At 38.7% G+C, this 24902-nt stretch overlaps 1 protein-coding gene across 1 annotated transcript in view; it reads right to left on the bottom strand.

Annotated features, from left to right (window-relative positions):
* The window catches only part of TMEM131 (transmembrane protein 131), a 147558-nt gene that overhangs the window by 35680 nt on the left and 86976 nt on the right, over window positions 1–24902 (bottom strand). The window contains exons 14-31 of the mRNA XM_023761468.1: window positions 24087–24240; window positions 23828–23998; window positions 22722–22832; window positions 22496–22630; window positions 18998–19102; window positions 17652–17738; window positions 13909–14061; window positions 13734–13809; window positions 12987–13104; window positions 10760–10898; window positions 10542–10651; window positions 9790–9856; window positions 5225–5376; window positions 4640–4782; window positions 4020–4206; window positions 2784–2969; window positions 1601–1759; window positions 427–1007 (exon numbers count right to left, since the gene is read on the bottom strand). Coding sequence (XP_023617236.1) covers window positions 427–1007; window positions 1601–1759; window positions 2784–2969; window positions 4020–4206; window positions 4640–4782; window positions 5225–5376; window positions 9790–9856; window positions 10542–10651; window positions 10760–10898; window positions 12987–13104; window positions 13734–13809; window positions 13909–14061; window positions 17652–17738; window positions 18998–19102; window positions 22496–22630; window positions 22722–22832; window positions 23828–23998; window positions 24087–24240 — 2834 coding nt within the window. The remainder of the gene's footprint in view (window positions 1–426; window positions 1008–1600; window positions 1760–2783; window positions 2970–4019; window positions 4207–4639; window positions 4783–5224; window positions 5377–9789; window positions 9857–10541; window positions 10652–10759; window positions 10899–12986; window positions 13105–13733; window positions 13810–13908; window positions 14062–17651; window positions 17739–18997; window positions 19103–22495; window positions 22631–22721; window positions 22833–23827; window positions 23999–24086; window positions 24241–24902) is intronic.

The following is a 24902-nucleotide window of genomic DNA, read 5'->3' on the forward strand; positions in this document are numbered from 1 at the left end:
CAAAATAGGTAGTGATTTGGCTCATCAGCTGTAGTTTGCCAACCCCTGCTCTAAAGAGCTGGCTGTACAGAAATACTACTTTTGAGTTAAAATGATCTCCATTTTAGCATTGTCTTAAAAATTATTTTAATAATTGAAAACAAACTCAATCTATCATAATAACACAGGCAGCTAAAAGGAAAACAGTAGATGTCTAATAAATTTCTCAATTTGGCCAGTAATCTAAGAAACACAAGTATCTTTTATGACAAATGGCTACCTCTATTTGCATTTTGACAAGGAAAAGCTGATGTCCAATGTTGGAGAAATATCTGAGCACCTACTGAATTAGTTGTGTGTCACAACTCTGACCACAATAGCTCCTGAGACATGCACTGGCTTCCCCCTCACGTGGTGTGCTGTTCCCACAGTGAGAACAGTGCTTACCTTTGCTTTTTGACAGTGGTGATGGTGGCTGCTCTGTAAACACGTCTAGGGCTGGGGAGTCATGGTGGTCGAAGTCTTTGTCCATGGCTTCTATGAGACTGGTGATGTCTGAGTCCTCTGAGCTGTGCCTTGTGCTGCTGGCATGTTCTGGGTGGGAAGGATGCACGAGGGGGGTGGGTGACAGCCTTCCAGACTGTGGCTCCTGGTGCTGAGGCACTGGTGGTGGTGGAGGGGGAGAGTGCTGCTCCAGCGTGCCATGGACATGGTGCTGGCTGCTGTGCTGGCTCTGTTTTGCTCCTTTGGACTTTCTGCCTGCTGCGTGACCCTGGGCCACTGTGTTCGAGTCAAGGACCAGGGTGCCTGCTTTGCTAGCAGACTGTGCAGAAGTCCTGCTAGAGGTACTGGTGCTGTTTTTGGCTCTGACATTGTTCATGTCAGCTGAGTTTCTATTGCTGTGACTGCTGTGTGGATGGACTGACGGACCACACTGCTTATGACTTCCTGCACCAGGTCGTGATGACGAGCCCCCTGGGCCACAGAACCCCCGACTATGACTGGGGTCACAGCTGAGTGTGTTCAAGCTGAAAAAAGGATGAACTGCAGTTAGTAAATAGCAACCTACAAATTCTTAAAAATAATATTTATTTAATCAGTAAAGCCATCACAGTATAAATACTCTAAAAACAACAAGAAATAGGGATACTCGTCCTAGCTGGTTTGGCTCAGTGGATAAAACGCTGACCTGCACACTGAAGGGCCCCAGGTTCAATTCCAGTCAGGGCACGTACCTCGGTTGCAGGCTTGATACACGTATGGTACTGGAAGCAACCAATCGATGTGTCTCTCTCTGTCTCTCCCCTCCCTTCTACTCTGTCTAAAAATCAATGGGAAAAAATAAGAATAGGAATACTTTTCACAACTCTATATGGTCTGTTCTATCAAAAATTTAGAAATCAAGTCAGGGTCTAAGAATATTTTAACCTTCACCAATATAATGAAAACATGATTACTTGCTATGAGTTCTTAGTAACTGAGAGCTACATGCAGCATATTATTAAGTAATTAGAATTAAGATCCCCTCCGCCCTGGGTAAAAATAAAAAGGCATTTTTCATTTAATTACATCAGCCAAATGTATACATTCTAGAGAATTTGTTTCCAGCCTGTGAACATACTTTCCTTCAGATGAAATACCAATGATTCTCCTGAGATCAAATGGTCTTCCCACATCAAAGGGTGGGTTTGAGGCCTCAAAGGACAGCCGTCTTCGAAATGGCTCCCAAATTCCTTGAGCTTCTAAATAGGCCGTTCCAATGACCAAAAGAAACAGGGCACTGCGGGGACAGAGAGGGAGAATTGGGTTCATGTGTTAGTGCAAGAGTAACCCAATTTGACATTAAAGGCAGAATTTCTTGGCAAAGTACAATCCTATGTAATAAAAGGCTAATATGCAAATTGTCCCCTTGGGAATTTGACAGCTTGCTATGACGTTGCCTGACCACTAGGGGGCAGCATGGAACAAAGGAAGGCCCCAGCCAGCAACTGGCAGCCAGGGGAAGGAAGGCCCTGGCCAGCAGCCAAAAGGCCCCAATCAGCCCTGATAGCCGGCCAGGCATAGGGACCCTACCTGTGCATGAATTTCGTGCACCGGGCCTCTAGTATCATCTAAAAGACAAAGATGCCTATGAAAGTTTTTAATAGGCCAGTCAAAAAACAAAGCACTATGGATAAAAGTTTGTGTACCAAATTTTTATAGAATGCCAAGTTACACAAGGCTTATAAGGGGGAAGTAATTATTTGTATCAGAACAGTCACTAAAGGATACTTTCCTTTTACCAAAAGCAGCTTTTATCTTTTCTTTTAGTTTTAACTCTAGGTCAACTCTATTCCCTTAAAGGATATGTGGGTTAGACTATATCTGATTCTTAAAACACAAAGAAATATACTGGGGGGAAAAAGAATGCTAAGGATTTAAAAACAATTTCTAATCAGTTTTCTGTTGCTTAGGTGAGACTCCAGAAGAATACACTGTAGGGTAAATCACATATGCCCAAGTCACATAACTGATAAATTAGGAGTGTTTTTTTCCTTTAAGAAATTAACATGCACTTAATTTATATAGTGAATTGCAAAGTCAGACAGAGTGTTGTTTACGGTATATGCCACCAAAAAATGCTCAGTTTTGACTGCTTGTACTAGACGTGGAGCAGATATATAAGCTGGACTGTGTTAGCAGGTACGTAAGCTGGACCTGTCTGTTCACGGAGGACCCCTGACACTCAGAACACGACTGGCACACGGTGGGCACTGGACAATGCCCAGTGATGCTGAATACCAACCTGGAAAGAAGACAAGTACCTCATTATTCCTGAGATGATGATATACAGAGCCAGCTCCCAGTTGGGTCTGGGTAGGGCTTCTGCACAGGTTGCTAACATATGGTACGGAAGGGATGCATTCAATATAAACACAAATTCAGAGCCACTGGCTGTTATAAACTTCAGTTCACGAATAATCCTAGATGCTGTGAAATCAGGAGTAAACCTAAAACAGAATAATGGCAGTTAAGATCAAATTTTACATATATATTGCAAGCAGTTTAAATATACTACCAGTCCCATACTCCTTTGAAATATAACACAGAATTTCAGTGTAACACTTTTATTCACCTTCCTTATTTTAAGATGGAGAAAGTTTCCCATGAGGTTAATAACAGTAACAACTATATTCTGTGGATAAGGAGAAATAACATAAAAATAGTAACAACCTGCTCCTGTAATTATTAATTCAGAAAGTAGTTTCTGAGCTTCCTTCCCTTCCCTTCTTCTTTCTCTAAATCCACAGTTTTCCCAGGATACATTCCCAATGATGCTTTTAAAAATGCTGTCCAAGCCCCAGTGATCTTTTCTTTGTCTCCTGCAGTCCGGCTTTCTGCCCAATTATTGTATTTTTATTTTTGTTAACTGTATGTTCCCCAACCAGACGATGTGCACCTGAGGAAAGGTGTGCTTTCCTCACTGGACCTGTCGGTGCCAAGCACTGTGCCTTACTCAGAGTGATGAATGCAGTTCCCTGTTAAGACAATGTCCACTCAAGATCATGACATTGTCATTCAATTAAGGGGACAGGTTATATTTTATTACATAAACTTTACAACATGACAACTTATCAATTAGTTAAAATACGCTGCAACCATCACCAACACAGGAATTGAAACTGTCTTGACAAAAATCCCACATGTTCGTACATGGTACAACATGGAAAACGGCATGTATGACGTGTCTGCTTTGTTGCTGAGGCCACCAACACCTTCTGCTTTAACACAAGCCGGAAAATAATTTTGAAACTGGTTTCTAAGACTATCTCATCCACTCTGGGGTTAGAAGTTTCACAATTTTGAAACCAAGCTATCAAAAAATAACTTAAACAAAGATTAAGTGAAAAACAAAACAAAAAACACCAAGTAAATACATTTGTGGATAAAGACCCTTTTTTGTAAGTATGAAAACATATTTGCACCAAGTGTGAATAACTCTAGTATAAAAAGTTAATGAGAAGCTACTGACTCATTATACCGTATCAGAAAATACTTACAATATAATTATGTCTTTAGAGGCATTGGCGCTTAGTGCAAACTCTTGACAATTAACGACTTTAAAGCCATATCCCTCACATGGGTACCCACTGACTTCAATGGTTTCTATGTTAATTTGAAGTTGTCCTGTATTCTCTACTTTGAATGTTCTTTTCAATGTGAAATTCGGTTCTCTCAGTTTCAAACCTAAGGGGAGAAATATGGGGAGTGAGTATAAGTCTTGTGGCATGTGCTCCACGTCCAAATGATGAGCAAGTTCCTCGGGAACACGTCTGGTGACTATGGAGCACCTCCTCGTGCCCGAGTCCAGCTTTACCAGACTTCAGCAGGAAGTTCTCCACTTCACAGGTCCTTTCTGATGCCAAAGTTTGATCATGCTTTATCTTTTACATCAGAGTAAGTCATCCAAGGCATGAAATGAATATTGGTACTTTAAATCTTTAAAGATCCAAATCAAACAACCCTGAAAGCAAGTCAGGATGTTTTCTTAAAAATCTGAAGTATTCATCACTAATATGCACATGTGCACCGACAGAAATACTGTTCTTGTTTTTGGAATTATTTACTGTTGAAAGCAAATGCTGAAATTTGTGCCCGGGGACCTGTTAGGTATACTCACTATCTGTACAATCTTTTAATAATGCTTCTGTGATTTTAAAGCGTAAAGAACTCCCTGGACCAGGAAGCTTGCCTGCCACCCTCAAGTTCTCGGTTGTTCCTTGTCCTTGGACCATCAGAGCATCCATCACGGTCAGGTTATTTCTATGCAAGAACAAGAATTACAGATTTTTCATCACTTCTTGGCCTTTTGGCTAAGATCAAGTAAAGAACTACACATTTTTCTCCTATTATAGTCGCACAATATTTTGATCCATAATTTTTACTATTATTTTATAAACCACCATGTGGAAATTAATACAGTAAATTTAAGAGTGAGACATTTATACTTTAAGAATTAAAAAATATTTCCACAAAGAAAAGCAAGGGTTTTTTATTTTTAAAAGCCATACATGCACAGTAAGCACAATTCAGGTCTTTAGCTATGAACACAATCACAAAGTAACTTTCATCAGGCGTTGTGTGTCTTGGACAAAGCCAAAAAACATATCCATAAATAAATATGCAAACTCATATGGACACAAATCAAGTAACAACTTCTACAGAAGTGCTAAAAATCACAGCGCACTCACATCCCAGGCCGTACCTGATTATGATCAGTGAGGAAACAGTTCTGTTGTGAACGGGAGTAAACTTTACTTTGACAGACCTCTTCTCTCCAGGTTTTAAAATGAGGTTCAAGATGAAATGTCGAGAGAGGCCCTCTGTGAACCCAGCTGAACTCTGCAGTGGATGAGCCTTGGGTAACAAATGGCAGTCATTAATAAAGTCTCTGGAAAAATGTTTTTTCCTTTACCCCATCTACAGCCCAGTATCAGTATTACCAGCTTCTTGAATTGATTAAATACGTAAACATTATCTGTCACAATTTAAACACTGGTTAGCTGATAAGCAGAGCTGGGCAGCCAGTGCATTCAGCCCCCAAATGGGCTTTGTTCCCCAGGACACTGACAGGGACAGGTGTCCAAACTCTTCATGTTTGTATTAGGCATGTTTTTATATAGAGATCTTTTAATTTTGAAATATAACACACATGCAGAAAACTACACAAACCTAAAATAAATAACTCAGTGTTTTAAAAGAAAGCAAACAGCTGTGTAACCAACACCAGCACTGCAGGTCCTGCTGCCGCTGTCCCCGCCTGCCATCCCTGCTGTCCTGCTCCTCCCTCTGCAGGGTGTCAGCTGAAGGGTCTTAAGGTTGCATCCTATATTTTATTTGTAAAAATATTTCCAATTCATGTTAATCTCTGACTTTTATTCTGAAAGCTAATATAAGCACATAATTACTGTTTCATAAACACTTGATGATTTAAAGTTTAAAGAATAGCTTAGTTTAATAATCAAAATATGACTTCTTGACAGCCAGTTACAGATTATTAAAAAAATCATAGTTCACATTTCAGAATATTCTGCTCTGACGTTTAAGCAACATTAAGTTTAAGCTTTCTGTGGGAAGGGTCCGTGAGCTTCATGGCTCTGCTACTGTGTGAAAGGAAAGTGAGTTTTGTAGGATTTTTCTACTCTACTTGGCAGTTAGGTTTAATACATACAGATCCACCTACTTGCATTGGCAGGATTCCTCAAACATAACTTAGAGTCAATGACTTAATGCAGCACACTACTTTTTAACTCTTGCATCTGAGGCTAATTTTTTCCTGTGTCTAACATTCTTTTCCATTAATGTCTACTTAGACAACAGAATATTCTAAGTGCCCTGAATGGTTGGTAAACAAATAAGTTCCTTTTAAATAAACTCTTCTGGGTAATTGATGGACACATATTATATTATACACTAGAGGCCCGATGCACAAAATCTGTGCAAGGGGCAAACAGCGGTTCTCAACCTGTGGGTCGCAACCCCTTTGGGGGTCGAACAACCCTTTCACAGGGGTCGCCTAAGACCATCGGAAAACACATATTGAATATATAATTACATATTGTTTTTGTGATTAATCACTATGCTTTAATTATGTTCAATTTGTAACAATGAAAATACATCCTGCATATCAAATATTTACATTACGATTCATAACAGTAGCAACGAAAATAATTTTATGGTTGGGGGTCACCACAACATGAGGAACTGTATTACAGGGTCGCAGCATTAGGAAGGTTGAGAACCACTGGTCCAGAAGGTTGTCCAGGCAGTCATTCTACTGTTCGGTCTAATTAGCATATTAGCTTTTTATTATATAGGATATATTCCCAACAAACATTAGCTAATATAAACTTTGAGGACTTGGGAAAACCTGAGGATGTTGTGATGCCTCAGAGACAGCGTTAAGGGCCTCCAACATTCTCTATCATTATGTAGTAGTGGTTTTCACAGAGTGACAACACTGACCCTTGGGATGCTCAGAGATCTTTCAGGGTATCCAGTGTCTGAACTATTTCCCTAATACTGGCAGAACTAGCAGACTTTTTCAGTGTTTTGACATCTGTACTGATAAGTCAGCAAAAGCAATGGTGGGTAAACCTGCTGACCCTTTCGCACAAGGCAAGGCAGTAGTATCAAACTTTCTGAGAAGCCAGTCTTCTTCCCTATGTGCACTTGTAGTTAAGAGAAGCAAGTTCTTGCCCTTGCCGGTATGGCTCAGTGGATAGAGCATCAGCCTGAGGACTGAACGGTCCCAGGTTCGATTCCGGTCAAGGGCACATGCCCAGGTTGCGGGCTTGATCCCCGGTGGGGGGCATGCAGGAGGCAGCCAATCAATGATTCTCTCTCATCATTGATGTTTCTATCTCTTTCTCCCTCTCTCTTCCTCTCTGAAATCAATAAAAATATATTATAAAAGAAAAAAGAGAGAGAAGCAAATTCTGGATTCAGCAATAATAAATATCAATCTTATTAAATCTCAACCCTGGACACATGTCTTTGTAATATTCTGGGGGATAAAACAAGAAGTTTGTATAAAGTACAATTGCTGCATGAGGCTCTACATTGTCTTGAAAAGCTAGTGTTTAAGATGTAAACTGAACTCACTGCTTTTCTCATGGAACACCATTTAATTTTGAGAAAATGACTTGACAAGCAAACTATGGTTATTCAGATGGGGTGTTTGGTAGACATTTTCACGAAAATGCAGTGCCTTTGTCCCTTCAGGGAAAACAACTGAAGTATTTATTGCCAACGATAAAATTTCAGGATATGAGCAAATTTTGGAAACAAGGTATCATACATCAAAAAGAGATCAAAAAGTAAAGTTAGCATGGGTGTTAAGGGAAGAGTTAGGGAGAATCAGGACAGCTTCAAAAGTGAAGGCTTCCCAGCCAGCAGGGCGCCATGAACAGGATGTTTAGGGATGGATGTGGTATGTGGTAGGGCAGAATGAAAGGCATGGAGGCCTTGAGACTTCGCAGTTTGCAGAAGGCTTTAGTTCCAAGTGCTGATTTCCTGACTGACACATACCCTGTACAGTAAGGCCTTACAACATGAGTGATTAGTAGCTGTGCATCCTGACCTGTATGATAGAGAATATTTTGTTCCTGGAACAAATCCGTTTATGTAAAAATTTATTAATTCAAGATTGATTGAAAACTATGCATACTATTGTGCTAAAGTATAAATACAGCCAGCCATGGGTCTGGCACTCCTGGAGCTTAGAATTTTATTACCAATTATCCAAAATAAACATTTAAATGGCCATGCACAATATTTTGAGGTTTAATAAAGTATATTATGTATTAGCATATACCTCACTGTCCTGATGCATAAACCTGTATTGTGAACAGGGAGCCACTGTAAGGACAGAATATAAAGAAACAATGGTTTCCTAGAGGCAAAGGTGTCGGACAAGGGTGCACTTTATTGCTCTATTTGTTTAATCTGTATGCAGAACATATCACACGAAAAATTGGACTATACTCAGAGGAAGGAGGAGTGAAAATCAGTGGAAGAAATGATAAGATATGCATATAATACCAACTTACTGGCAGAAAGTAGTAACGATTTGAAACAACTTTGGATGAAAGTGAAAGAAGAAAGTGCCAACAGGGCTACATTTGTACATCAAGATGACAAGAATGATAACTACAGAAGAAATATACAACTTTAATGTAGACAATGGAGACACTGAAATTGTTAAAAGATTTTGCTGGTTCAATCATCAACTCAGATAGAGACTGCATACAAGAAATCAAGAGAAGGCTGAGACTCAGAGGGCAGCAAGAGAAGCATTAGGTCACCAAGAGCAAAGATGCGCCATTAGAGCCCTCATATTCCCAATAACTATGTACCGATGTGAGAGTTGGACAGTGAAGAAGGCTGATAAAAAACAACAACAACATGGAGCTTAGCCAATGTGGCTCAGTGATGGAATGTTGACCTATGAACCAGGAGGTCATGGTTCAATTCCTGGTCAGGGCACATGCCCAGGTTGTGGGCTCGATCCCCAATGGGGGCGTGCAAGAGGCAGCTGATCGATTTTTCTCTCTCATCAATGTTTCTATCTCTATATCCCTCTCTCTTAACATCAATAAAAACATTAAAAAAAAAACCAACCCAAACAAACCATGGATTCATCTGAAATATGGTGTTGGAGAGCACTATGGATATTGTGACAGGAAGACAAACAAATGGGCTCTAGAGCAAATTAAGCCTGAAACATCACTGGAGACAAAAATGACAACTGAAGCTGTCCTACTTTGGGCACATCATGAGAAGACAGGGTTCTTTGCAAAAGGCAATTGTGCTGGGAAAAGAGGCAGCAGGAAAAGAGGAAGACCAAGCATGGGATAGACTGACTCCATAAAAGAAGCCTTAGGCGGAGTCTACAGAAGCTGAGCAGGGCACTGAGGACAGGACCTGACGGACATCACTCAACCACGGGGTCACCAGTAGTTGGTGCATATAACACACACACACTTCATCAATATAGTCTCTGAATTTCTAGTAGCTGTTATTATAAATAATCATGGCCTTAATGTTTAATGACCACAAACAGGAATCTTCTACCCAGTGTGCTTCATGTTGATCTAAATCCTACCTATTCTGCCTGTGTTTTTACCTCTAGAACCATTACTGACTATCCTGACTTCTTAGGTAACTTGCCATTCAGCCAAATTGAATAGGTAATAGTTTTCCTTCACATGAACACTGATCACGTTACAGAAATATTTCTGTGAAATAGTATAAAGTTTCAATACTTACACTGTTTCTGAAGACTTGGAATTCTAGTGTTCTTAAATCTATTTTCGCCACCTTACTCAAGTTAAACCTAAAATAAAAATGTATACATATTTCTGTGTAAGCAGCATCATAATTAAATGGATGATAGAGTAATTATCAAGTCTGTGCTTTATTTGCAAATTATCTTTTGGAAGATTTGAGATCACTATTTTTATCAGATTAATAGCCTTTAAAAATTAATAGCCACAACTTACAGTCAATATTTTGCTCACTTTTAAAAGTAAAATATTTCAAAGGTTCCATTTGCTTTCTTTATAATTTTGTAGGAAGACCTTCTACATTGCTTTTTCTTATCTTAAACTGAAATTAGCTCCCATACACAAACAAGGTTGAAGCTCAATTTCCGGTCAGTGCACATACCTAGGTTGCAGGTCTGATCCCCATTTGGGGTGCGTACAGGAGGCAACCAATTAATGTTAGAGTCTCTCTCATATCGGTGTTTCTCTCTCTTTCCCCTCCTCTCTAAAATCAATAAACATATCCTCGAATGAGGATTAAAAAAAAAAAAGTTGTATACTTAAAAAAATAAACACAAAAAACTGAAAAATTTTCCATTTGCTTAACATAGTACCAATCTCTCATCCCAGAATCTCCTCTCAACTTTAATTACAGACCCACAATTTCTTTAAGCCCAATCTATTACTGGATGAGCTGGTAAAGTGAGGATTCAATGCTAGTATAAAAACATTTTGATTACCTAAATAAGTGCTTACCTTGATATTAACTTATCTACAAAGACTGAAGGATTGGAATATAAAGCCAGAGGAATAAATTGAATGTAAACAGGAACATCTGCAGGATTTTCTAAAGTAATCTCTTCTTCCTTAAATAAAGTAACCAAACAGTAAATGAAAAATCCATAGTTAAGAGAGTCGATATTTTATAAACCTACTATGTACTTCCAAAACCCGACGTTGCTTTGAATACTTACTGAAGAGCAGTTGGTGTTAGTGAGTGGGAATGTCAGGAGCCGGGGTGAGCTAAGTATGGAAGGCCAGGAGAGCTCGGCAGTGACTTTTGATAGTATATTTTTTTGAAGGTCTGTATTTACTTCAAATAAAGCACTCAATCTAGAAAAAACAATGTTATAAGCCACTGGATCAAAATGAAGTATGAGTTCTCTAAAACAAATTCTATCAGGCTTGTGTGCTTGAGGAATTTTATTCTGGCTCTGGATAAACACGGCTTTATTTGCTCTAACATCTCACTATGCTTTAATAGTGATGTATAAAGTTGTTTCTATTTTGGCACAAGGAGCTGCCAACATATGTACTACTGATCACCTGTATTGTTTTTTCATTGAGTATGTAAAGAAAAAGACAGGCAGATAACATATAACGTATGGGGATCCCAAAGGGTCTTGCCTGCCTAGCGGAAAGATCTAAACACTAAGAGCAGGGGGCTAAGAACATTTTTAGTAGAACTAATGAGAAGGCAGTACTTGCTTGGCATATAGTTTTCCCTCCCTTGAGATAAAAATCAAAATCCCACATGCAATGAAGACATCAGTTGCAAGGTAATCCATAGGAGGGCTTTGTGCAGATATACGTAATGTTATCAGCAACATTCGGGACTCATTTGAATATTTCCCTACATATGAATGTTTGCAAATAAGCTGTTTAGAGCTCAGAACACATTTCCTAAGCAAACAATAGTATAAATGGGGCTAAGGTCCCTAGACCCAAACACTGAAGCCTATTTTAACCCTAAACAATACCAAATTATGGCACTGCAATATTGGTAAGAGCATAGGTTTTATAAGACTAGTAACAGAGCTCTAGCTAGTTTGGCTCAGTGGCTAGAGTGTCGGCCTGTGGACTGAAGGGTCCCAGATTAGATTCTGGTCAAGGGCATGCTGCCAGGGTTGCAGGCTCGATCCCCAGTAGGGGGCGTGCAGGAGGCAGCCAATCAATGATTCTCATCATTGATGTTTCTCTCTCTCTCTCTCTCTCCCTCCCTCCCTCCCTCCCTCCCACTTTGAGATCAATAAAAAAAGTATTAAAAAAAAAAAGACTAGTAACAGAAACTCTCTGTAACGTACACATTGACAAGGTACCACAGAGGCAGGAGCAGGAAGCATGCCCTGCTACTATGCACCTGGGTCCTGGAGGCACAGGGCAGACAGCGAGCCCAGGTCTTTAGCAGTGGAGTGCTGGGCACACAAAGAGGAAGGAAGGGGTGTCAGTAGGTGGGAGGCGATGAGGTTCCTTGTCAGCTGAGCCTAGGGCAGCACTCTGAGTTACTAATTCATAATTGAATGTTAATTTGGAGACTGCCTGTATATTACAATGTCCACTATGGAAATTTAGGAGACCAATAAGTGTTTCAATCAGTGTTCTCTTAGTGAGTTCATTGTCTCTCTGTACTTATTTTAACCATATGAAAGCAAAAATTTAACTCTTTGCTTTAAGAAAACTTTTCACAGCAGATAGTTCAGATAATCAGAAACCTCAGATTTAACTGTTAGTGGTTTGAAAATTTTATAGTACAATAAATTGCAATATCTTGATACATTTCAAATTAGCAAAATGAGAATAATAGTTTTCATCAGTTGTCATATTATCATCATTCTAGTCAAATTCTCTTCTGAAGTAACTGAAAAGATCACATTTCTATACGGTCTGTTTTTGAATACAGGTGCAACAGATTTGTAATTAGCATGTTTTCTACCTGCTGAAGACATGCTGAGCCCACTGGAACTGGGCCTTGTGTACCCCTAACAGCCCAGCATTTCGAAAAGGTGGTCTTTCCACTATGACCACATACACACTCGGTCTCCTACTATGGGATTAAACCGAGAACATGTTTTCCTTGCCTTTAACGGAGGTCAGTAGTAGACAAAAACTTTCTTATGCAAATGGATGTGTCTGAAGTGAACACTGTTGTCATCCTACATAAAGACAACTTCAAATAGTTTCTTTGAAGTATCTAGAATGATGGAGTAAAGAGAAAAATGGTAGTGTGTATATTTCTGAGCAACATACAATTAAAATGGCAATTCAAGATGCCTCATTAATAATTTTCTGAAGATTAGAATATTTTCTTAGCTATAGTAAAGTAAAATAACCTAATATAAAAATAATATTTAGGAAGTAACATCAACTGAGACGCTTTGAACTTGTACAGGTTGTCAAAATACTTAAAGCAAAACCACTCACTTATGACCTGAGTTTTCCTTTATTCCCATCCATCCTTTGAATAGGCTTTGATGCAAATCCCAGTCCGCATCCCATGTATCTTCCTGCATGGCTACCCCAGGCTGCACTTTGGGTTCAGCTAAAACAGAAAACGTAAGTTATTATTATTTTTAATTAATTTTAGAGGGAAAGGAGGGGGGAGAGAGAAACACTGATTTGTTGTTCCACTTATTTGTGCATTCGTTGGTTGATTCTTATATGTGCTCTGAACCTGCAACTTTGGCGTATCAGGATGCTCTAATCAACTGAGCTACCACTAGCCAGGGACAGTGGTATGACATACTCACCCTACATCTAATCCATTTGCCAACTTTCCTTCAAATGATTTCTACAGCCCAATAGATAGAGATGGATTTTAAAAATGGCGGCCTTCATTAAAGAATATTTTGTGCCCCTGGCCAGGGTTTCTCAATGGTTAGAGTGTTGGGCAGTACACCGAAGGGTCTCTGGTTCAATTCCCAGTCAAGGGCATGTACCTGGGTTTTGGGTTTGTTTCCTACCCCCAGTCGGGGTGAATGCAGGAGGCAACCAGTCCATGTCTTTTTCACATTGATGTTTTTCTCCCTCCCAACGCCCCCTGCTTTCACTCTCTCTCAAAGGCAATGGAAAAAATATCATGTGAGGATTAACAAAACAAAAAAAAAAGAAAAAAAGAAAGAAAGAAAAAGAATATTTTCTGGATAGTGAAAAAACAGCAAGGTAACTTACATTTGGACAAAAAAGGCAAGCCGACATAGCAATGATCTCCACACTGCAGTCCAGGATCAAAATAAATGTTCGCAATCTATGAAGAGGCACAGGAGATTCATGAATCCCAAGTCCACAGAAGGTCACAATAATAAAACACTCATGAATGGGAATTCTTAATTAGAACATGTCAAACCTTTGATTTTTTCCCTGGCTCCAAGTCTTCTTTATTGGCCCGTAATCGTTTGTAGTAAAACCGGCCATCTTCTGACAAAGATCGAATTTGCTGTATCTTTACCTTCTGTGAGAAGGAGTTCATTATACTTAAACTCTGATGAACTACTTTCCCCTGAAGGAAGAAAACAAACAAACAAAGTCATTTGTATATGGTTGGACTTTCTCACAACACACACTTAAGTGCCAACAGACATCTCTCTAGGAAACCAAAGCTCAGAGGACATTTATAATGTTCATCACTTGATACTCCCTAAATTTATAATCGAGCTCTTATCAGCAGCATGCCTCTTTCTATGATACGGTACCAGATTTTAAGTAAAGAATTGTGTAATTTAAATAATTCTTAATTGGAATAATTTTATAGTCTTTTACTTTCTTTTGTTTGAAAACAGAATTTTTTGTTCTTATAAACTAAATCTTAGCTATTTAAAGAAGGATCTAAGATGTTCTTACCCAGTGGTCTAATATTTGGTATTAAAAGACACAGAAGTTAAGAGGATGCACAGAAAAAGAGTTGAATGATGGTAAAGTTAAGACTAATACTCATCATTTAAAGTCTAGCCAGAGTAAATGCAGTAGAAAGATATTAGAGGGCAGGAATGCTGCTGAGTCCTGGCTTGGCCTCTAATCAGCTGTGTCTTCTAGGCAGTTACCTAGTCTTCCAGTCCCTGTAAGAACTATTTCTCCCATGTCCATATCTTGTTTTGCAGGGGTATGTTGAGGATCAAAAGAGTAGCAGATACAAAAGTTCATTTTACAATGGTATTCAACAATGGTATTCAAATACTAAGAATTAAACTATGAGTTATTGGAAATGTTTATTTTTTGTTTTTGTTGTTAATCCTCACCTGAGGATATTTTTCCATTGATTTTTAGGGAGAGTGGAAGAGAGAGGGAAAGACATAGAGAAGCATTGATGTGTAAGAAAACACATCGATTGGCTGCCTCCTGCACATGCCCTGGCCAGGGTCTGGGCTGGGAAGGAGCCTACAACCAAGGTATGTGCCCTTGACCGGAATAGAACCTGGGACCCTTTAGTCCGCAGGCTGACACTCTATCCACTGAGCCAAACCAGCTAGGGCTGAAATGTTTATTCTTAAGTATTGTTTTCTCAGTTAGCTCCTGTATTCTCCATCTGATGAAAGACTTTACAGCATTTGGTAATGGTTATAGATTCAATGTTTGTGTCACCCCCAAAATTTATGTTGAAAGCTAACCCCCAAATGTGATGGTATTTGGTGATGGGGCCTTTGAGATGCAATTAAGTCATGAGGGTAGAAATCTAATGAATGTAATTAGTGCCCTTAAAACAGGGGTGGGGAACCTCTTTCCTGCCAAGGGCTATTTGTATATTTATAACATCATTCACTGGCCATACAAAATTATCAACTTAAAAATGAGCCTGCTGTGTTTGGTCAAACATTTAATGAACTCACCCTACTGCCTGGGCAGGGCCAGGCCAGACGTCCCCACCCTGCCTTAAAAGGAGCGACAGGACCTTGCCCTTCCTCTTTGCTCTTTGGCTAAGTGATAACACAGTGAGGAGGCGGCCATCAGCAAAACCAGGAAGAGGCCTGCACAGTACGAGGACCTTCTAAGTGCCTTGATCTTGGACTTCCCAACCTTTGGAACTGTGAGAAATCAATGTTTGTTGTTTAAGCCACCCAGTCTATGGAATTTGCTATAGCAGCTCAAGTAATACAGTAATATCAAGTTAATTTGTAATTTCAAGCAATTAGCTCAGGGGTCCTCAAACTTTTTAAACAGGGGGCCAGTTCACTGTCCCTCAGACCGTTGGAGGGCCGGACTATAGTTTAAAAAAAAACTAGTCAGCTGCTAAGCAACAGGCAGCGGCGGCAAAAACACCCGGCGGGCCGGATAAATGTTTTCGGCGGGCTGCATGTGGCCCGCAGGCGGCCGTAGTTCGAGGATCCCTGAATTAGCTGGTCTTGTAAGCCACCTGAAGATAGATATCTGAAAGCTTAATCTAAAGTAGTTCAAAACCAGCACCTTGTTTTTATACAGATGTTTTCTCATTTACTGCAGGATTTATGTACTGATTAAGGAGATCATTGATGGAAAAGGCAACTGAAGGAACGGATCCTTTTGGATAAATAATGAATTCAAGAGTTCTGTACAGTCAGTGCAAAGTGGAATGACAAAATAAAGCTTTTAAGTAAGACCCAATCTTAAAAGTGCTGAACCTTTTAAATCAAAAATATTTTTAAGCAGCTAAGATCTGAATTTAAGTGCTATTTCACGTAGCATTAAGATTTTTACAATGTACTGTTTTCTTAACCTGCCATGTCTCCTACCACAAAATAAAAGACACACATTTGCCCTGATGTGCCCTGAACTGACTGAATCATCTTCCTGCAAAAGGCAGTGGCCATCTCCTGACTTTTGCATCCTATTGTCCAGGCTCAAACTCTAAGTCATATTTTTGACTCCTCGATCTGCCAGCCTACCCACATTTGCTTCAGTTAATCCCCTCAGCGGTTCTCAACCTGTGGGTCGAGACCATCGGAAAACACATATAGCATATCAGATATTTACATTACGATTCATAACAGTAGCAAAATTACAGTTATGAAGTAGCAACGAAAATAATTTTATGGTTGGGGGTCACCACAACATGAGGAACTATATTAAAGGGTCGGGGCATTAGGAAGGTTGAGAACCACTGCCTTAGGATATTAAAGAATAGTTCAAATGATTCTTGCCTATGTTCTCTTCTCCATCATTTTGCTCCTTCTTCACCCACCATCTACTAAGTGCCTACTACTGGGGATAAAAGATCCCTCCATTCCTTTCCTAGAGCATCTTAGAGTCTCATTGGGGAGACCAACACAAAGGCAATATTTATAGCACAATGTGAAGCTTGCTTTGAGAGAGGTAATTTCAAATCATTCCAAGATCACACATACAACTAGTACTGTCTAGTGGAGTCAAGACATCTTCAGAGAGGAGATGACAAGAGAACTGAATCTGGAAAGATAAGAAGTTCTTTGAAGGCAGACTAACAGCCAAATCTCCCCTCCATACTTTCATATGGACTCTGGCCAGTCTAAGGTTGGCCTCCAGGCACTATATTGTTACTTCCATATGTATTCTGACAAAGAGCCAATCCTGAAAGCTCAGCTCTGATGATGTCAATCCTCTACTCAAAAACTTTAGATTTTCATGAATTTAAAGGTACTCATTTTTTTTTTTTTTACTATGACTCCAACATAACATTCCATCTCTACTCTTGCCAAACTAGACAAATGACGAATGCCTAAAGCTCTCTCAGACTTTACTGCTCTATCTTTACCCAGGGTGTTCCCTGAGCCCTGAATGCAAGTTCTTGCCACCCCTGATCTGTCCCTGCCAGAAGACAATTTGAGCCGGTTCACACAGCACCTTCATCCATTAGGTATGCATTTCTCTCATGGTGTTTTATTTTTACACCTCTTAGAACAATTTCTATATCCTGCTTCACATCTCTGAATCATGGGCCCATTTCCTATTCTAAATGGAAAGCTTCTTGAGAAGGAACCATTTCAGACTCCTCTTTGAATCTCCTACAAAACCTGGTATAAAGTCTTACCTTAAAATAAGCAATTAATAGAGAATAAATAATTTTTCTGTTGAATTTGAGGAACAGAGGTAAAGACAAAGAAAAAAATGAGCAAGAAAAAGTCATTAAATTAACTGTCTTACTGGGAAGGATGGTGGAAGGACCATATGCTTTGGGAAACAAGTCAGCGAACCCACAGCGATCACAGCCTTCACAGGAATCGTTAGGATCTGGGGAGTGAAAGGCAGACCATAAGGAAGTATTTAAGTCTGAGGTTGATCCTGACTGTTACTGCATTATTTTTTGGTATTAAAACAACTCATTTTGGGACTTACATTAGCAATAACCAACTCTTACGCATTATTAAAAACCACTATGGTACTGTTTAATCTGACCAATGTACTCCATAAAATGCACTGAAATACAATCAATTTCCATGTACTTCTCAGTGATTCATTAAAAACATGGTAAACAAGACCAAACAATGGAGAAGAAATAAAGAACAGATTTTTTTTTTTTTTACAATACAGGTTATTTTGTAAATTATAATAATTAAAAAAGGAAAGTCAAATTGTACTCCTAAAACAATGCATGGAAAATCCAGTGTTTTCTAGAGTTATACACCTTTATATTTTTCATATATAGTAGTAAGTTAACATAACCTAATATAAAAAATGAGTTAAACATTCCAAATTAAAAAAAAATTTTTAATCCTCACCCGAGGATATTTTTTTTCCCCATTGATTTTTAGAGACAATGGAAGGGAGGGATGAGAGGAGGGGAAGAGAGAAAGAAATGTGAGAGAGACACATCGACTGGATGCCTCCCAGCCAACACTCTAACCACACTGGCCAGGGCTAACCATTCTAGATTCTGAATCTTAACTCACACTCATTTGTAACTCACAAAGGTATTTGTCTAAGGTAACTTTTCCTAATTTTTATTTTCATCCATATTAACAAAAACTTATCTTAGCCATGAAATATAATCATGAGTGATAAACATGAATTCCATAGATTTAATTTGATATTTTCCTAACAAATCACTTATTATTAAATATTTATTCTCAATTAGTTTTCTTTCATGTGGGGCTGAATGTGCTGAAAACAGGTAGGAGAACAAGTGTAGCAATACACTGAATTTAGCAATGCACAAACTTCCCAAAGAGCGTTTCAATATTAAAAAGTAATATATTTAGGTCTGGCACAAATACATACATTCAAATTTTGTCTGTGATGTAGAATGACTCATATAAGCACTCATGACACCAATATTCTCTAAACCAGTGGCCGCCAACCTTTAGGTCCTCACAGACCACCAGTGGTCCACGGACCACCGGTTGGTGACGGCTGCTCTCAACTATTCTCAAAAGCTCAGTTTTTAAGGTATAAAACAGGTAAACTATAACTTTATGAGTAAATAAAGTTCTGTTTATATAAAAACAACAAAAACCCCTTAATTATTCTGAAAGCACTCATAAAGTCCTTACCTCATAATCTGTTGTGATCTGTATGGCTCCATCATGAATCCCTTCCAGTTTTTTTGCAGTAAGCTTGACTCTGAACACTGCAAAATAGCCTGGGGCTAGTATCACCTGTATGTAGCAGAAATGACAATTATTCATTAGTCTTGCTAGTTGAAGTTCCTGTTAAAATGAAAAAGATTATAGTGATAAACTGACTTCTGAATCCTAACATATACAAGGATGACACTGAGTTACCATATCATGTATAAATATCTTAAAACAATGCCCATCCTTGGCTTTTATCTACATTTATTCCTTGTGCCACTTAGAAAACTGGATCCTTAAGGAACAGAGTCCCAACTGCCAAAGTGGGGCCGGGAACGGTCCGCAGGCACTCCCCAGGTGCCTGCATGGAGCAGAGGGACACAGCCTTCAGCCACATTAGGGCACAGGTACATACAAAGTTGGTTCTGCCATGATGATAATCACGTCTTCAGAGCAAATGAGACTGGGTTATATAAAAACATCAAATATCAAGGAAAGGAAGAGTTAAGCAATACAAATTTGAAAGAAGAATGGGGGCCTTCTTTGTTTGCTAAAGCTATTTACTGATGTTTCTGACACTTAATCTTTTCAATTGTGGAATTAAAAAAAAAACACCCAAGTAAACCATGAAATCCATTTTGTGAAGTTATATTTTAGATCTTAGTAGTTGTATTTACATCAAGACAACAAATGTTGATAGACCAAATATATTCACTTTCCCATTTTTAGAAGCATTTCTGTGTTGGTTTTCTGTGATTCTAATATTTTTATCATGATTTTATAACTACCCAAGTCAGAACACAGGTCTGAAGAGCAGAGAATGTTGGCAATGTGTGTTTTATAAGGTACAGAATGCTAATTTAGCTCACAGGTTTGGCTTTTTAGGAAACAGTTGAAAGATTAGGAATTACAAACTTTAAAAAAGTCATTTTTGGAGATTCTATTTTGAAGTTCACCTTAGCACAACAGTCAGGGTTCATAAAAATGATCTGTTTGTCCCTTGTTTTTATATTTATAGTTTTTAAAATTTTTGGTTTTGTTTTTTAACCCTTTTCGGTCCAACCTCGAGGCTGACTCGACAGACCAGGCGCTAGGAGCAGATCCAACGTCGAGCAATAAGAACATTAAAAAGCTCAACATTCAATCCCGTCAATTAATTTGGACCAGACTGTTTGAATTCCAAAAATAACATTGGACTGCAAAGGGTTAAAATATGTTTTTATTGATTTCAGAGAGAGGGAGAAGGAGAGTGGGGTAGAAACATCAATGATGAGAATCACCTATCTGCTACTTCCTGCACCCTCCACACTGGGGATTGAGCCTGCAATCTGGGCATGTGCCCTGACCGGGAATTGAACCTCACCTGGTGGTTCATGGGTCGATGCTCAATCACTGAACCACATAGGCCAGGCTATATTTATAGTTTTAATTAAAAATAAATTCTAAAACCCTAAATTGTCAAACAGACTTTATGTTGTTAAGTGGATCTCTCAAATTTAAATAGTATGTGTTACATATGCTATTTACTGCTAGGAAATAATCCAGATTTCTAAAATTATTTATAATGTCTTGTAAGGAAACAGTATAATCCAACCATCTGGGATTAGACACACATACAATTTTACTCGAACTTTACTGTTGGAAGGAACATATTAATGGCTGGTCTCATTATTAAAGTTCTTCAGCATTTTATTTGTATTAGAAATAAAATTTAAGCTGGAGTGACAAATATTACCTCTCATTAACATGTCTTTCTGTTTTAAAAAGAGGCTTTATTTCTGAACCAAACTTAAAACATTATAAATTATTAAAATGTAAACACCCATAAATCCACCATTATTCAGAAATCCAATTATGCAGCTTGAATGTACATAGTTGCAATTAGAATACATTATTTAGTAGTTTCCGACTTTTTCATAAATCCTTTTCCAAGTTTCTACAATCATATTTATAATTGTTTGCTTCAATACTTAATTATAAAATCATGATTTCTTTTATGCATTTGGCTATCTCCGGTTGCTTAGAATCATTAATAATGCTATTATAAACATCTTCATTCTCACAACTTTTGGCTCTTAAGTAGCTTGCATGGAAAGAATTCTAGGAGAGGTATATATTGCCAAACTGCCCTCTGAAAACACTGTTTTGGGGGATCCTTCCATTGGTTTTAAAGACAATTTTTAAATCAGTTTTTAAAACTTAAGGCATTCCCTGAAAGTGTATCTGTCCTCAATCTCTGCATTAGGGCATCTAATTTTCCTTTTATAAAACTGCTGCAAGGGGTTCTATCTGCACCTACAGATGCAGTCAGTTTTGGTTCTTCTCATGAGAGGGGATCCTAATTCTGTTCCGAGTAGGTGTAAACTCCAAGTTCCCTTTTTAGCAGTGGGGAGGGCTTAGACCAGTGATTCTCAACCTTCCTAATGTCGCGACCCTTTAATACGCCGGGTACTTGTATGTGGGCGTAACTGCATGTGGGTGGACCTGCCTGGAGACGGATAGAGGAGTGGTGTCTCGGTTCCTAAGACCATCAAAATATGTGTTTTCCGATGATCTTAGGCGACCCCTGTGAAAGGGTCGTTTGATCCACAGGTTGAGAACCTCTGGCTTAGACTAATACTACTATACCCACTTTCTCTTGTTTTGCGCTTCCAGCCGTCTATATTTATAAGACAGAAAAAAGTACATAGGTAGAGATCAAACAATGTTTACCTCATTGAACTCTTCTAATCAGTGCAGAAAATTGACCAGAACTACTGTACCACTGAACACAGGATTAATTTAGTACCTATGGGACCTTCTCCTGTAATGACACCTGTATTATAAAAGGACTAGAGGCCCAGTGCATGAAATGTGTGAACTTGCAGGGTGAGGGTGAGGGTGGGGGGGTGGGGGGTGGGGGAGAAGTGTCCCTCAGCCTGGATTGCAGGAGGGCGCAGGCCAGGCTGGGGACCCCACCAGTGTATGATTGGGGCTGGGGAGAGACGCAGGAAGTTGGCCAGTCGGGGAGGGACCGAGGGAGGGCTCCAGGGCATGTCTGGCCCGTCTCACTCAGTCCCAATCAGCCAGACCCCAGCAGCAAGCTAACCTACCAGTTGGAGCAACTGCCCCCTGGTGGTCGTGCACATCATAGCAAGCGGTTGAGTGGCCTTAGCATATCATTAGCATATTATGCTTTAATTGGTTGAATGGACAACCGGACACTTAGCATATTAGGCTTTTATTAGATAGGATAATTTAAATTTTGCTTATTACAGAACTTTTTATGACAAGGTAGAACCCCTTTGGGTTTCAAGTGCCCTCATCATAAAGGGAGGGGCTTGAAGTAAATGACCAATGAGGTCCTTTCAAAACCAAATAACCACTACTATTATGAATCTCATGAAAATATGAGTTGAAGTATGTGACATAGCAACAGTCTTTTGTCTGGTGTTTAGACATACATCTATACTTAAGGAAACAATGAGGTTTACTTACTGATGACTGGTCTGATAGAGAGGATTTTTCTAACTCTGGAAGGCTTGCAATTATTGTCGTTCTATTGCCTCTTTCAGTAGCTATGAGTTCTATTGACAAGCCATCTCCTATGATGTGCCAACTTTTTATAGCCAACTTAAAAAAGAAAAAGATATGAAAGTGATTATTGCAGCACTAGAATAAAATACTTAAATGTGATTTAGAATAAAAAGAGATTTTTTTTTACCTCAATTGGATTACTGTTTATAATTGCAAACAAAATATTACTCGCTTCTGTAGCACTTAGTACGCCAAAATCTATGAAACGTTCCTCTATTTTGGGGGGTAATACAAAGTACTGAAAAGATATAAAAGAACTAAATTATATGCAGTTATCAAGAAAAAGTGACTACATTAAGATATTCTAAGGTTTCTATATTTTATGTAAATATACATATATACACACATAAAATATGATTAAAAACTTTATATAATGAAAACATTATGAGTAATCGAAATGAAAACACTCCTGGCCTCTACTGAACAGCTTTTCTTCCTCTGAAGGCACATAAAGCAGCATTCTGGGAAAGGGAGAGGGTAAGTGGAAAGAGCCCTAGAAGACAGGCAGAAAGCCCTTGGTCTCGGTCACACCACACATCACGAAAGCAGCTACAAATACATAATCATTCAAGCAAAACAAATGAAGGAGCAGAATAATATGAAGACCTCCAGCTCCAATATTCTTCCTGATGCCAGCTTTTTGGAGAGCTACATTTCTGTCCTCATTTTCTTTTTCTCTTCCTATCAGTTTCATTTATTTTATAAACTTTCATCAACTACTTTCAGGACACTGGATTTTTTTTTCTGTCTGATTTTCTGTAGTAGGAAGACTTATATGCTAAACTTCTGCTTAGATTACTATTCCAACTATGTGTCTTTATCACCTTCCTTTCTTTTTTACTACCTGGTTCTTTTCTTCACCCTGATGCTTCCTAGTCTCTTCCCTACATGGTTCCCTCTTCACCCTCCTTATCCCCTTCCCCCCATTATGAACTTCCCCTCTGTTTTGTTTGTTTTTAGCTTCCCCATGATTATAACAGTTTAAAAGCAAAATCAAGAGAAACAGAATGTGGAGAAGATCTAAGTGGAGACTGTAACTAGAAGATTGTGAGACAGCTGCTGGGAAGAGTAAAAACCTCTTAAAGTACAGACGAGGGAGGAATTAGATTTACTTGTAAAGCACAGTCAACGGCAAAATGCAAGGGTGCCTAATAATGGTGACTGCCTAATGATACCTGAAAACACAGGAAATGGGGAAGGGGTTTAAATTTTAAAGGTAGATAACATACTTACATCTAAAAAGCCTGTATATACCCGCACAGGCAAATGAAATTTGGAAGCATTGGTAATGAGTAAAATGTTGTTATCTATGTGTACAGATGATGTGGATGGCATAAAAAGGAGGGTAAAAATGTATCCTGATTCGTTTGGAAGAATTAAGACTGGTTTGCTGAAGTTGTGAACCTAGGAAATGATGGGAGAGAAAAAAACATCTTAGTATCTCCTAGCTGGTAGATCAGTGAAGTTAAAGTACGAAGGGTCCCAGACATACTTTAAACATTGTTTTGGCTTCCTCTGGTAGCAACACATCATGAATGAGGATCGCAAAACTGAAAGTGTTAGTAAGGTAAATTGGCCTTTCCACAGGATCAGCAGGGCTGTCTCGGATGTGAAACAATGTTGCAGCGTGATCAAATCCCAAATAACTATTTGAGACAAAAAAAAAACACAAAATAAATCATTTTTATTTCCATGTGTTAACTTAAAATCCAAGTTCTTTTGTTGTGAGCAATAATTTATGTTTAGCACTAAGGGGCTGTTATTAGAGAATTAAAACTATAAATATTTTAGTGATTGACCACATGATTTAAAACAAAATTCAAAATGCAAAATATTGACATGTTATATAAAGAACTATTTTCAACTGAATTATATGTAATCAAAAAGTTAAAACCAAGAACATATTAACAGAAAGAGTTGTAAGCTAATAAAAAATGTTTATCATTAAATTATAACCATCTTTGTCCCCACCAAGTTGGATATTAACTTACTGGTTACAGCAGCGATTTTCAACAGGTGTGCCACAAGAATTGTTAAAACATGCAATACCTGATTATTTAGAGGTCAGAGGCACTGACGTCTTTTCCCTTTCAGTGGTTCTCAGCCTTCCTAATGCCTAGACCCTTTAATACAGTTCCTCATGTTGTGGTGACCCCCAATTTCATTGTTACAAATGGAATATAATTAAAGCATAGTGATTAATCACAAAAACAATACATAATTATATATGTGTTTTCTGATGGTCTTAGGCGACCCCTGTGAAAAGGTCGTTCGACCCCCAAAGGGTCGCGACCCACAGTTGAGAACC

Source organism: Myotis lucifugus, unplaced genomic scaffold, assembly GCF_000147115.1.
Source record: "Myotis lucifugus unplaced genomic scaffold, Myoluc2.0 scaffold_210, whole genome shotgun sequence".
NCBI lineage: Eukaryota > Metazoa > Chordata > Mammalia > Chiroptera > Vespertilionidae > Myotis > Myotis lucifugus.